This window comes from Lissotriton vulgaris, unplaced genomic scaffold (assembly GCF_964263255.1).
Source record: "Lissotriton vulgaris unplaced genomic scaffold, aLisVul1.2 SCAFFOLD_640, whole genome shotgun sequence".
NCBI lineage: Eukaryota > Metazoa > Chordata > Amphibia > Caudata > Salamandridae > Lissotriton > Lissotriton vulgaris.
Window position 1 is genome coordinate 871,709 of NW_028243475.1, and position 15,238 is coordinate 886,946.

General features: G+C 45.0%; 1 protein-coding gene across 1 annotated transcript in view; it reads left to right on the plus strand.

Moving 5' to 3' along the window:
- The window catches only part of LOC147668338 (rho GTPase-activating protein 39-like), a 343,470-nt gene that overhangs the window by 233,711 nt on the left and 94,521 nt on the right, over nt 1–15,238 (plus strand). The window contains exon 3 of the mRNA XM_086948589.1: nt 11,344–12,634. Within this exon, the coding sequence (XP_086804715.1) occupies nt 11,344–12,634 (1,291 nt within the window). The remainder of the gene's footprint in view (nt 1–11,343; nt 12,635–15,238) is intronic.

Here is a 15,238-nt window from a genome sequence, read left to right on the forward strand (position 1 = left end):
GTGATTTGCCCAGAATCACAGGATGTTGCGCGTCCTTGCCGAGCTTGGAACCCGGCTCCACCGATTTGAGGTCGACCACCCTAGCCGTTATGCCAAATCCTCTCCGCCAATTGATTGGCTTCCATCTGGCTTACACTTGTGCTAATAGTTTTACAGACACGATACACAGGAAGAAATATTTGATACAGATTTTCTGAACACAGACTAAAAAACCCAATTTCCCATAGGACCGGCGAAACAGTTTTATGACAATAAACAGACGTATTGGTTTCCTGTCGCCGTTTATGTCTGTGTCACATTCAAGGCTGAATGTGTTTATTGGCTGTCCCCGGCCAGTTTATGAACCTTTAACTTCGACGCGCATCCGTGCGCTTGATTTGACAAAATGGATACATGAATTGTGTGTTCACATAGTGCTTCATGCACGTTAGGTACTATGGTCAAGTTCTGAGAGACAGACAAAAAGAAGTTTGTAATAGAAGTTAAATGTACAGATCACCCCAAAATGTACAACATTTAGCCATCCATGAATGTAACCTGAACAAGCCTGAATGCCATTGCCAGCAACTGCTTATGTCTCAAGAAAGATTTCATTATCTGTAGATCTGCCTAGATTACCTACCTGTCTAAAGACTCGGATATCTTCTTTCCACATCAGCTCTCGTCTTTACCCTTAATACACGTCCTTTAACTTTTTAACTTAACTTTTTAACTTAACTTTAACATTAGCTTGATGTACTTTCCCCCTCCTGAGGCGACTAGCCGGGAGGCTCTTCTCGCACTCTTGCCTTTTTACCTGTTTTAATTATTAATTTTACCTGCCTAGCCTGATTTGAAAAGCGTACTTAGGCTCATCTTAGGCACGATCTGAAAAGCCTTTATAATATCACTGCATTGGTGCGGAGCTTCGGTTACTCAACGTAACCACTTGCATTTGCTGCCCCAGGACCTTCCCCGACCAGTCGCTGCCCGGGCCGCTCTCAGCCGAGCATTGACGCTGAGAGCACGGCCCCGGGGAGGCGAACGTGGTTTTGGCGGCCATATTGGGGGAATTGAAGCGCGCGGACGTGCTCTAGTCACCCTTAAAAGGGGTCCCTTGGCCCTGCGCGCATATTAGCTTGATGTACTTTCCCCCTCCTGAGGCGACTAGCCGGGAGGCTCTTCTCGCACTCTTGCCTTTTTACCTGTTTTAATTATTAATTTTGCCTGCCTAGCTTGATTTGAAAAGCGTACTTAGGCTCATCTTAGGCACGATCTGAAAAGCCTTTATAATATCACTGCATTGGTGCGGAGCTTCGGTTACTCAACGTAACCACTTGCATTTGCTGCCCCAGGACCTTCCCCGACCAGTCGTTGCCCGGGCCGCTCTCAGCCGAGCATTGACGCTGAGAGCACGGCCCCGGGGAGGCGAACGTGGTTTTGGCGGCCATATTGGGGGAATTGAAGCGCGCGGACGCGCTCTAGTCGCCCTTAAAAGGGGTCCCTTGGCCCTGCGTGCGTATTAGCTTGATGTACTTTCCCCCTCCTGAGGCGACTAGCCGGGAGGCTCTTCTCGCACTCTTGCCTTTTTACCTGTTTTAATTATTAATTTTACCTGCCTAGCTTGATTTGAAAAGCGTACTTAGGCTCATCTTAGGCACGATCTGAAAAGCCTTTATAATATCACTGCATTGGTGCGGAGCTTCGGTTACTCAACGTAACCACTTGCATTTGCTGCCCCAGGACCTTCCCCGACCAGTCGCTGCCCGGGCCGCTCTCAGCCGAGCATTGACGCTGAGAGCACGGCCCCGGGGAGGCGAACGTGGTTTTGGCGGCCATATTGGGGGAATTGAAGCGCGCGGACGCGCTCTAGTCGCCCTTAAAAGGGGACGTTCCTCCTCTCCGCGCAGCGGACGCGCATAGCGGATTGGCCGGACTCTAGCCGGAGTCATGCCAGAGTCCTGCCCGTCTGCGCCCGTCAGCGCCAAGGAGGCGCCAGGAGCCTGGCATGCTGCTCAACCCCCCATCACATCTTTTGATGACCATGGGGATCTGTTGGGCTTTCTTACATCTCTTAGGCCCCCCAGTCACTTGTAGCTGCTCGACTACCTCCAGCGCGTTTAATCATGCATACGTTGCTAAGCTTTCTAGGGCTCTGGTGAGACATGAACCCCTTTCTCCCCCTAAAGAAGTGGGCTTTCTTATCAATGCTCGTTCTCTGGTTAGTAACAACGTCGCATTCAGAGAATTTGTCTCGGAAAGAAAACCTTCCTGGGTCTTTGTCACCGAAACGTGGGGCTCGGACTCTTCCGGCCCCGATCTGATCAATGCCCTCCCTGATGGTTATGCCATGGTTAGACAGGATAGAGAAGACCGCAGAGGGGGTGGAATAGGCATTGTCTACAAGAATTCTTTTACTTGTCACATAGAGCCCCTTCTTTCCCCCCAGAAATCCTTTCAGGCCCTTTTCTTCTCTCTTAACACTTCCCCGACAAAAAATTTTGCTGGCATTCTTATCTACAGACCCCCGGGCTCTAGGTCTCCATTTGTCGCCGACTTACTTGAAGCAATTGAACCATTCATTAATAGGCCTTCTCTGACTATTCTTGGAGATTTTAATTTTCATTTAGAAAATTCCAATTCTGCTGACACTATCTCACTTCTGGACGCGCTTGCCTCTCTTGACCTTTCCCAAAAAGTGTTATCCCCTACACATTCTGCTGGCCATATCTTAGATGGGGTTTTTACTAATGACCCCAGACTAGAGATTGGGTCCCCTCTGCCCCTCCTGGTCGGATCACACAGCAGTCCCACTGGAATTTCTCCCAGGTTCCCTCTCTGCCTCCCACACGGACAGGAATTGTTGGGCTTAAAAGAGGAACTATAGGGGCTTGTCCAACGAATCACTTGGCCCTTTTATTGCCAGCTTCAACCCTCCCCCCTCCCAGGATATTGACACCACTGCCCGTGAGCTTGCAAGTACCATTTCTCGGGCTATCGACACCTTAGCCCCTCTTAAATCTCATTACTATGCCAGGAAAAGCCCGTCAGCACCTTGGTACTCTGAAGCTCTTCGACTTCAGAGACAGGAGTGTAGGAGGTACGAAAGGCTGTGGAGAGCTCAGCTTGATGCCGATCTTCGGATCAAGCATAAAAACCTCCTTAAGAGCTATAAAGCAGCAGTGTTAGCCGAAAAACAAATGTACTTCTCTAAGCTAACCTCATCTCTCTCCTGCCCAGGTGATCTCTTTAAGGTGGTAGAAACCTTATCCCATGTCCAACACCCCGATCCCATAATACCTTCTCAAGAACTCTGTGATCAGATCGCCACTTTTTTCCACACTAAAATCTCGGATATTTATACAGCTCTCCAGAGTCATAATCTTACCCACATCCCCTCTCCCTCCTTAGATCATCCCCCAGCCTCCAAAGATATCTTGACCAACTTCCCTCTTCTCCCGACTGAGACACTGGACAAATTTCTAGACTCAACCAAGTCAAGCTCCCCTCTTGATCCCTGTCCCCTTAAAATCCTTAAAAACTGCAGGGACACTCTACTTCCCCCTTTGCTGGAAGTTATGAATAGAGCCATTTCCAGTGGTGAGTTCCCAGCCCCTTGGAAGACTGCCATCGTTAAGCCTCTTTTAAAAAAGGCCTCCTTGGATCCTGGGATTCTGAAGAACTTTCGCCCCATTTCTCTTCTTCCCGCTCCAGCTAAGATGTTGGAGGCTCATTTGAACTACCATCTTAGCGCTTTTTTAGATAAGACCTGCCTGCTTGATCCATCTCAGCATGGCTTTCGAAAGGCGCACAGTACAGAGTCAGCCCTTACAGTGGTGGTCAATAATATCCGCGCCATGGTCGATAGTGGTCAGACCACGCTTCTGATCCTACTCGACCTTACAGCAGCATTTGACACCCTGTCCCCCACCATTCTGGCCTCCCGCCTCAGTGAGATGGGGGTGAAGGGGCTGGCTCTCAGCCTCCTCACTTCTTTCCTCAACCCTCGGGAGCAAAGGGTCAAACTGGGTGACTTCCTTTCCAATGCCATGCCTTTGCAATGTGGGGTTCCACAGGGCTCCGCTTTGAGCCCCACATTGTTCAACATCTACGTGGCCCCACTTGCTAGGCTTGTAAGAACTTTTGGACTGGAAGTGCTCTCGTACGCCGACGACACCCAGATTATGGTCTCCCTGTCCCACTCTGTCGAGACCACGGCCCTAAACTTCCGAAACTGCATGGAAGCTGTGGCAGGTTGGATGGCCTCGAATTTTCTTAAATTGAATGGGGAGAAAACGGAGATCTTGATCTTCGGGGGAAATACGGAGATCTGGTCAGATGATTGGTGGCCCCAGACACTTGGATCTTGTCCCCAGCCTTCCTTTTCTGCCCGTAATCTGGGAGTCATATTTGACACCTCACTTGCTTTTGATAAGCAAGTAAGTAGAACTGTCTCAACTTGCTGCGGGGTCTTAAGGATACTAAGAAAACTTACTCTTTACCTTTCCCCTGATGCCCGGAAACAGGTGGCAGTTGCCCTTCTATCCTCGCGACTGGACTACTGCAATGCTCTTTACCTTGGCATGAGCACTAAACTACTCCATCGCCTGCAGGTCGTCCAGAACGCGGTAGCAAGATTCGTTGTCAATGCCCCCAGACGCTCCTCGGGGACCAGGATCAGGAGAAACCTTCACTGGCTCCCGGTGCATGCCAGAATAAAATTTAAAATTCTGACCATCACCCACAAGGCTCTTCACGGTGCTGGCGCTGAGGGCATCAGGACCTTAGTGTCGACCTATATCCCAGGCAAGGCACTACGCTCCTCCGGTCAGTATCTGTTGTCTATTCCCCGAGTCGCCAAGGCGAGATGGGGTGGTAAGGCATCTCTTCACTAGCCCCCAGACTTTGGAATGAGCTCCCTCTGGAACTCAGGGGCCAGGATTCCCTCCTGCTCTTCAGAAAGGGCCTTAAAACCCTGCTCTTTACTGAAGCCTACTCTTAGGTCTCCTCTTCCCTCCATTTCACTTTAGTACCTGGCTTTTTATTCCATCTCTTGCGCCTTGACGCCTTTGGGCAAAGTAGCGCTTACACAAATCGCCCTTCAATCAATCAATCAATCATTGTCATGGAAAGGGAGTGCTGAGTGGACAGAGAAAGATTATGCTATAATAATGGTTTGGTTTCAGTTTGGTAATATCACATTCTAGCTCACAACATATAGTGACTCGCTATAGTTCATATTTGTGTTTTTCCACTTCATTTTCCTTAGTTCCTCTTTTCAAACTCTTGTTCTTTTTTCTGTCCTGTGTTCATGTTCAGCTGTTTTTTGTTCATCTGATTTCTCCCGTCATTCTTTTACTCTTATTTTATGTTCTACATGTCATGTAAGTGCTCTGTACTCTGCAGTATTTCCTTTCATCTTTCAACCTTGTGTGTTTTTCGTTTTATTTTTCTTGTTGTTTTGTCTGCCCTCTGCTTTTACCTGATTTTCCAGACCCATTTCTAGCTTAATTCTTCGTTCTTTTTTTATCCTGTTTTGTTTTCCTGCTATTGCTTTCTCTTACCCCTTTCTCCTTTGTCACTTTCTTGCTCTGTACTTTTTGGTCCTCATCGCTCCCTGTTTTCCCTTTTCCCTCTTGGCCTGCATGGGTACAGAAAAACTGACAAGTACAGCAAGAATGATCTTTTAGAACATCTGCCTTTGAGCTTGTGCAGAGCTCTGTCCAAGGTGCACTCGTTATAGAATTGCAATAGAAACGGGAGGAGAGAGATTATTACAGCCTTGTGCCGCGCACCATCTGCCTATGCTCCTGTCCCTCTTACCTGTTCCTCTTAAACCATTGGATCTTTAGCCATGGGGGACGCCTCTTTGGGGATGGAGAACTGCACCTCGATGAGAGGTAGGGTTGCTGGCAGGGGTTCATAGGCAGAGACACCTACTGCTACAAGGCTGGTGTGAGGCAGGCAGTCTCTCCAGCCCTGAAAACACTTTGATCAGCCTCCAGCCTCCTAAGAAATCCCCCGGTCCACTGCAGTCTAAAAACGGCCTTCCCTCATTCCTTCTGGCACTTTGTATATTATGTCATTGATAAAGAGAATATTTTCCCCTTTGTATTGTGACATCGTTTTTGAGTTGCACTGCTTATACAATTTGTGCAACCATTCAACAATACCTGGTTCAAATATGTTCTCTCAATGTTTCAAGCTTTATTACAAAGGTAACAAAAATATGTTAATATTTCACTTCTGTTCTTGGATTTTCGTCACAGTAGAATACACTGAACATAATCTTCACAAAAGTTATTAACAAACCTTTATGCTATTGCCATTATAAATTACAATAACTTTTATTTAAGTATTAATTATTGAAAAAAATTTAAAGCCTTTGTTATTTGTAATATCAATACATGTAAGTCCCGTAAATACAACACATATTACATTACAAATGCTATAGGTGTCACAATTGCAAAAGATATAACTATTGCCATTGTAAATGACAAAGCTATTAATTTCGCTATTTTCAAAAACAAAACATAAATAAAAAATGTGTCATTTACAATACCAATAGCTCAAACTTTCCTAATGCGAGACCTACTGCATTGCAAATGCTTGTTTGGCATTGCGACCTCTTTCCCTTTATGAGATAGGTGTTAAAACAACAGAGCAGAACCGCCTTTTGCAAGGATTCACAGAAGGAAACCTGCCTGCCCCATGAATATTGTCAAGGCAGGATTTCTGCAGATTCTTTCCACCAGCCCCCTTGCCCATTTCCAGATTAATACATTTGACATAGTGCAAAGATTTAGCTAAGTTGCATCGCAGACACTATGCAACATGCACCAAGCTCTGATCAGTAGTACATCTGAACCCAAACTCGTCTATTTTAATAGCACACAGTAACAGCGCCACCATTGATTTGTCTGCTTCTGCACTCTGAAAATCCATGGCTTTTGTGCAGAGCTTACTCGGCTACTCCCTGTGTTTAGAGTAAGGTAACAGAGTGCTCTCAGAGCCACAACAGGTGACATAAAAGACATTTCTTATCACATTGGAGAATGTCTCATCCTCACACTCTTTCCCTCTACATAGTTTGACCCACTCTGTGCTTGCCAGTGTGATATGCTGTAACCGCCAACCACAAGGTCAAATTACTGTGTGTGAACCTCCGGCCTGATTTAAGTGCTCGCCCACAATGTACTCATCCTTAGAACAGTGAAGTTGTTTTCCGTGACCCACCGATGGCACGGATGCTACACAGAATGTGCAAAACAAACGCTTGGCTTTTTGGGTAAACATAATTACAGAGCTCTGTGTACCCGCTGCACTTTGCAGCTAACAATTCCTGTAACTCCCTAAATTTAGAGAGCATTATGGTAGTCTAAACTGCATAAGAAGAGTAATATTAATGATAGTTTATTGTGTATGATTATTTAAAATCTTTACAACGAGAACAGTCCTAAAAATATCTTGTGGATGCGATTGTTTAAATGTTTACAATGAGAGCAGTGCTGGAAAATGACTTGTGAAAATAACAGTTAAAATGTCATGTGCAAAATGCGGGGAGCAGCAATTAATACATTTCTTATAATGTTGTCCAAGTGTGTGTATAAAAGCAACGAAACACAGACTAGTGATTAAAAGTAGCAGTTAAAAAGTAATATGCAGTTAGGGAGGCATGTGGTTGAGTCGCTATGTAGTCCTGGGCTGGGATCGATGAACTGGACCGGTTCTATTTCCACTGAGGAGATCCCCGCTAGCGAGGGGATTTGCCTCATGAGCTTCAGTAGGTTTCCTCAGTTTAGGATGTCTTTTTACCCCCGTGAGCAATATTTTGGATGAAACAGGATGGCGCTTTGTGACCTGCGGGGACTGTTATCTTTTGTGTCCTGCCCGCTTTGTGTTGTCCGGATAGGTGCTGGACCCCTTGAGGGTCTGCTGGGCATGAGCGACCTGAGGTATTCATCCCTGTCCTGGTTTTCCTGCTCCCATATATTTTGCCCCCCCTCAGTAGTGTATAAGTTGGGGGGGTGATGCTTTACCCAGGTCCCTTTGACAAGTGGTGTATCCTGCCCTGTTGTTTGCGACCGTCCTACTTAGGCCGAGTGGTCTGCTGCTTGCTCTTTGAAATGTTGCCTCAGGCCAATGTTTTTAGGTTCCCTGTTGTCCCTGTCCCCTGGAGGGGCGTCGGACCAAGCCCTGATGTTGCTTTCCTCCTTTTGTGGGAGGGGTGATGTGGGTAGATCTGGCTTAGCTTGCCTTCTGGCGCTCGTAGTGCTTTTTGGTGGTTCTTGGGAGCTTACCCATTCGGGTCCTCTTGAGCTATTGGGAAGCCCATTTGTGATTCCTTGGTTTCTGTTGTGTTTTCTGTTATTGTGCCCACCGCCTCGGTTGGCTGGCAAGATTCTTTCCTTGGTGAATTCCTTGTCTCAGAGCTATAATTAGGTAGGGCTGACTGCAGTTGCCCAAAATGGGTTACGACCAGCCAAGAGCGGTTGTGATGGTGTATGACAAATTGCTGGGAAGTTATGTTAGAAAATGATTAGGAGACATGATGAGTATGATTAACTCCTGGTGACATTGATAATGTGTGGACAGCTATAATGTTTAGGATGTGCTCCTAAATCCTACCATACAGTTGGACACCTTGGACCAGGAATAATGAGTAAAAGACACAGAAGCAGCAGGTGATGATCGTTAAGATTACATCTCCCGTAAAGGCCATTCATTACCTGGTAGTGCCAGCTACATGCAGGCATTTTAAGACAGCTGCAGGTGGCCATTTTGCATGCGGGTTGGAAATTATGATGTACAGCAGTAGCCAAAGTTTATGCTTGAATATGGCTAGGTGCTGGGTCACCATGAGGTATGTATTGCTATCTTTTGGCAGCCATGTCTTTGGAGGGCCAACGGGAGGTTCAATGAAGATGCAAGCTGTAATGCTGCGGATAACCACGATGGAGTAGCCCAAGTTGAGGCTAGGCATGCTTGCAGCCTGCTGCCCTACAAACCTGAACCACATAAGGTATCATTTTACCCTCTAGTTTTCTGATGCTTCTTTGTTGCTGAGATTTGTCTCGCCTTCCAAACTGTGAAATGTGCTGTCTTTCAGGGAGCTCAGCCTCCGCTCCTTGCTAATTGCACTTTTCTCGGGGAACAAAAGGACACTGTGAAGTCACAGAAAACTTTATTGTTGAAAGGGAACAATCTCTACCCTTGTTTTACGGGACCGAAATACTCTGGATTATTTCCATACAGGCCTCAATATTTCTAAAAACAAGTTCCACGTGACAGTGATTTCATGTGGTCATTCATGTTTGTAATAAAAAATGCTTTTCCCAAATCTGTCCGACTTTATTTTTTATTCACACTTTCGTGTTTTACCAAGAATTTAGAGGATTTTTTAAACTTTATCTAATGTTTTTCACTGTGCTACACCTTATCTTGTTTCAAAATGTTTGAGTTAAAAAAATATATGAAGATTGGTACAAAACAGGAAACATTGAATTCTAAACAAAACAAAAGCCTGAGATGTTTTGCAACTCACAGATACATTAGGATCACTCTGAAGAATTAAACAATTCTACTAGCGAAGTATAATATTGTATGGCAGATATACCCCGAGGCTATGAACCTACGACAGCCCTGGCAGAAATGTTCAGATCAGCTCTGCTTTTGCTCTTTTCTGTTTGTCTTTCTCTCGCTCTCTCCCTACCTCTACTCCTTCTTTCTGTCTCCTTACGCCTGCTGTGCCCGCTGCCATAACCCCTGGGAAGTGGAGGGAGTAACAGTGGCAGCAGCCATGAGTCTAAAATCTGGCCTCCATTGGCTTCAAATCCTTCCCCCACCAGCTCCCCCAAGAAAGTGCCTATGGGGTAAAGGACCAATCCAGCCCTTTATACCAATTAAGTAATTAACAAGGGTGAGAAGGAAAATCTCATTTTAAACAACGAGGGGAACAAAGAGAGGACGATATTTAATGGGGTCCAGTGTACATGTCCTAATCCAGAGCACAAAGAGGAGTACAAAGTTCCCCAGGGATCGTGATACAGTGTGGAGAAGAGAGCAGATCCGAAGAATCAAGGAACAGGAAAGGTTCCCTTGTCGGAACTAGAGAGCCTCACACACCCAGAGCGTTAGGTGTGAAACACACCCTGACTGAAGGATGTCCAGTATCATCATCGGCTCGCTGCCCCTCGTCAGACCGGCACTGCAATGTCCGACGGAGTACCCGAGGGTACTCTTTTGACGGGGTTCTTTTGTTCCTTGCCGATGGTGAGTGTGAGTGAGGCTGGAGTAGTGTGTAGTCAGTGCAATGTGAGTGAATGTTAAAAAGGGTAGTCAGTCCACAATGAAATTTTATTGACGTGGCTGATTCCCTAATTAAAAGGGGTGGGAGGGGAGTTAGAGGCTGATGGGGTGTGCAGACATCTAACTCAACCCCCTGGTGTTGTCAACATGTTTCTCGCCAACCGGCGATTCGTCAGGACCTAAAGCAAGGTACTACACAACAAATTGAACAATGCAGTGCTCATGCACAAAGTAAAAAGCAAATACAACCTCTCCAGGTTGGGTGCATAGAGGGCCACAGGGTCCTTCTCTAATTAGGCAACCCTAAGGGAAAGTAACATGGCCTCGCAGCATGCTCCCGTGAGGCCAGCACTGTCTGGTGGGTAAACCTCAGTGTGGGCGCTGGCACGGCGGGACACCTACCCCTCATGCTCGCAGCACCTGGTCAGGGGTCAGGGGTTCAATCCCCATGCATTAATGTAGAGGATCAATGTTTACCATTGCATTGGTAAAGAGTTTGTTCCAGGAGAGTTCTGCATGGAGGTAAGGGGGAATGTGTTTCTTTCTGAGCTATTAAAGTGATATTGTCTAAACGTTTACCCATTAAAGTTGACAATCTATCATAGGATTTTTATGAACTTGTTAAACATTTCATTGCAGTTTATTAACATTAAAACCTTTACAGATTACATGTTTCATAGTCCATCTTGCGTTTGGAGATGGTGCTTCTTGAGTGATTGGGTTCTGACATAAGATCAGCTTCTGATGGCATTGTTTGTTTTTAATCTGCAACAGATAAAAAAAATTGAGGCTTTTTATTTAAAGTCCACCTTTTCTTTGATGTTTAGTACTATCATACTTTGGCACACAATATGCTATTTCCACTTCCATTACCAAAGTTATGCTTCCTAGTCATTCAGTAGAGTTTCAAGTTATTATACTTATTTTAGAATCCTCATGCAGAACAACTTAACATAACATTTACCAGTATAAAGAGGGTTGTTGTCTTCATGTTAAGATTATTTTGCTTGTTCATTTTGTGCTGAAAAAAAACATCCTGTTTTTTTTCTCCCACAGGGAAACTCCGAACAGATGGCAGCCTGTACCAGGAACCATGTCAGCCATGTTGGTCAAAGTAAACAGCTTGAAGCATGCCCCAAGTGCTTCCAGCAATTCTCTTCAGCAACTAAATGCTCAACAAGGAAGCAACCAGAAATCACTTGTAAGTAAGGCAGCCTCATGTGTCCAGCCATCGGCCGATGCCCCAATACCTGCTTCTCCAACAGACAAGCACCTTATGCAGATTAAAAAGACAGACAATGGTGGATTTTGTTTAGTGCTTACGAATGGCTCTAACTATTCAACACCTCAAAGAACTCCGGGGACATCACGGCCTTCTTCGCCCAGGTATGCCTCCTCACCCCCCATCTACGATGAGCCCTCTTTGGAGTCCCCAATCTATGATGAGCCTCCAGTGGAGATGGACATTGAGAATGACGGCATAAGTGGAACATCCCCACAGATGTCTCCAGATAACAGTTTGCGGAAGAAGCTTGTTCCTACAAAGTTGTTGCAGCACCCGAGCCTACACCAGCAAAGCTTCAGTAAGCACAAGCGAAACCCCTCTGCCACAGACTACAGCCCTGCAGGACGGGAGTACATCAAGCATATGGTCAATGTGGATCAGTCTTCAAAGCCATCCATCTCATTCAGCGGGTCTGGGGAGTCTCCTGCTAAGCAATCCCCTGGCCCACTCATTTCCAAGGACAGCTTCAAGCATTCCTGGAGAGTCTTGGAGGCTAATGTATTGAAAAATATCGAAGCCCATCACAGCCGACAAAATAGTCTGCCGACCCAAGAGTATCCGACAGTCATAAGTCAGCAAGATTCTGGCTACTCAACTGGCCCTTCGCCGAGCCTGAGAAAAAGGAAGGGGCGTCGGCAGGGGGTTGGTCAAATGAGACCTGGCTCAGTTGGCAGCAGTAGTGAACTCAATGCTTTAAATGAGAAATTAATAGCAGAAATGCGTGTGGTGGTTGGAAGATCTAATACTTGCAGAGGGAGTAAAACAAGCCTTGATGCTGCTACATTGGAAAATACAATGCAGTCCGATAGTATAAGAGTCCGCTTCCAAGGAGATCCTCTGAAAAAGGATCTGGCTCGTGGATCAAGGGACGATATTACGGCAAGCAGCAGGTCTTTATACAGGGCTGGAGGGGAAAACAAGCCAAGCTACAACAGCGATTTATCAACTCATCAGGATATAATTCGACAAAAGAGGACTTATGAAAAAATAGACTCTTTAGAAAAAAATGTAACCAGTCAGACAAGCTTGGGTTCCCCTGAATCAGCACGGACAGCATCACAGGTATTTAAAAAATTGCTTATGCAGATCTATGACATGTAATGTTGAAGGCATGACGTGATTATCTATTCAGCTTGTGTGTAGTATTTCATATGCAAACGAAAAGTACCCGATACTATGTAGAGTGCAAAGTGCTCAACATTTCTGCTGGAGCTCTGGTGTGAACCCAATCTAACTCATAGGACAGAAGTAATATTTCCCATGAAACAACCTGCTTTTAATGATCAGTTTTGGGCTGAGGTTTGGGATTTATATGTATTGGGAGGAGGGTGTTTCTGGCCAAGACTTTTTTTTAAGCCAAAGAAAGGGATGAAAGAAAATGAATGGAAGGAGGTATAACATAGCAGGACAGTGTCTTTCTGATGAGGTGCACTGGAAGAGATGCTCAGTGAACCTGTTGTCAAAATGTTGAGCTGGACAGCGTCAGATGTTCATCCATGCACAGTCTGCTTCCTTTTAAGCAATGTCATCTCCTACTCAACATACCCTCTCCTAGACCATGCATGCTTCCATACCTTGATCTGTTTTTATTCTCCAAATAGGTAGAGTTTGAGGGAAATTCCATTAAGAAAAAATAACTTTCCAAAGCTTCTGTTTCTCTGACCTAATGATACATTCTATGTGGTTTTACTCCTTCTTTGTCCTTTGTACCTAGATGGAGGCAGTGCCCTCTTGTCAAGAGTGTTGGAATCCCACCTTGCCCTTCTGAAAAGTATATTCCAAGCAGAAGACCACTTGGTCATGGGTCTCCAAATATTCACCAGGTTCACACCCACTGTGAGAGCTAGTTCAACTGGCTCTCTCTGCCAGCCTGAATTATCTTTAAGATATATTAAATTATTTTGCAAAGCACTCTATGCAAGTCACACCACACCTTCTTAAAATCTCAAGTGGCACCTACAGATCAAAGGCTGTAAGAATGTAAATAAAGGGATTAGATAAGTGGATAATCAAACAGCAAGCCACATATCCCGGCTCTAGCTTTATTTTGCAGAGCTCTGTCCCTTTGTAGTTCGATTTGCCTCCTATAAATCAAATAAGTCCATATATTTATTGCTACTAGTATGACTACAAGCCATGGAGCTAAGAAAACAGCAGCTTGTGTTGGTGATTTGTTCTATTAGGAGTATGGTCTTCTCCCTTTACATCCTGTTTAAGGACTAAAGACGTTGTCTCCTATGAAATTCTCACCAAGGATCCAGACTATTGGCTTTCCAGTGTAGGGAACTTGGAACTCTTTGAAAACAAACTGAAAAAGAAAATCTGCAAAAGGCATGACATTTCTCTACCATACTGATTAACTGGTTTGTGCCGTTGGCTGCCAGCACTGCTCAGCTTACTGATTTGTCGGTGAATAAATGCTCTTGTATGTTGCCAGCTCCTTTCTACAAGCTTCTTTTTGAAACTCAAGTCTACATTCCTACTTAGTGGTACCAGTATTGGTGCTGCCAGAGTTTACTGACTTACTATTTTTCCTTCCAATTCCCTGACGGATTTATCCAAGAATGCAATTTGTCCTTTTCCTCTGTCTAAGCTATAGCACGCTTGTCTTCCTAGCCAGGTGTAAGCAGATTCCGGTCCAAAGACTAAATAAAATATTATTCTTTTCCTGAACCACAACAGAGAAGTGTTTGTCATTTGCAGGAGCCAAGATCAGAGCGATGCCCTGTATGTTTCTATGTTCTAAAACAACAGGTCCATCTCTAGGGTCCAAGTCCAGGATTTGAATCGCTCGAGAAGGATGGCTAATCAGTGACCATGTGGACTAACACCTAGGAGAAACTGGAGGAACTAGGTTAGTACATAAAACACAGTAAGTGATGTTTTAGCTATAAAAATGTCAAGGGTGATATAATGGCGGCCTCAATGCACAACAGTACTATCACTGGCTTTTAATCGACCTGCGCATTACATGTCCCATCATGACTAGGCAGGCACAATTATTTTTATGGGTTATTGACTATGCATAGTTCTGTGTTTGTGCAGAAGCCCTGCAACAGGGTGTGATCCCATCAACCACCAGTCGCGGTCTGGTGAGGTATCGGATGTTGACCCCTGCGTGCGTCTTACAGTCATTAGGGGAGTAAGGGTGATTAATATAAATATTTTATTACTGTGACAGAACTTAGTTCAAAGATTCAAAGAAGGCTTTATTCGATTTTAACAATGGAATAAAATCATAAAAGCAGCAATTAAAAATACTCAAATTCATACGAAAACATCATTGAAAACATAATTCTATACAAAATAGTAAAACTGTACATCTGCAATATTAATAAATATTCCATACAGATAATAGCACTTATCTCTATCCGTACTATGGCTAACTAATTATTATGTTCCGTCTCTTCAAAATGCTCTTTAAAAGACCAGTCATTATTACAGTACAATAATAATTATCCAGTTGTTGCAGGAAGAGGTAAGCTGGGCGGTATTGCTGCCATGCGCCTTGCTTTAAATACTGCTTAACCACATGGCTGCTAGGCGTTTTCCCGTTCTGCGCTGAAGCACCAAAATCACCATTATTCATGACGAGCTGGCCTTGTCATCCGCGCACGGCAGGTAAGCGCCATGACGAGCCCAGCTCGTCATTAGCTTCGAAGGGGT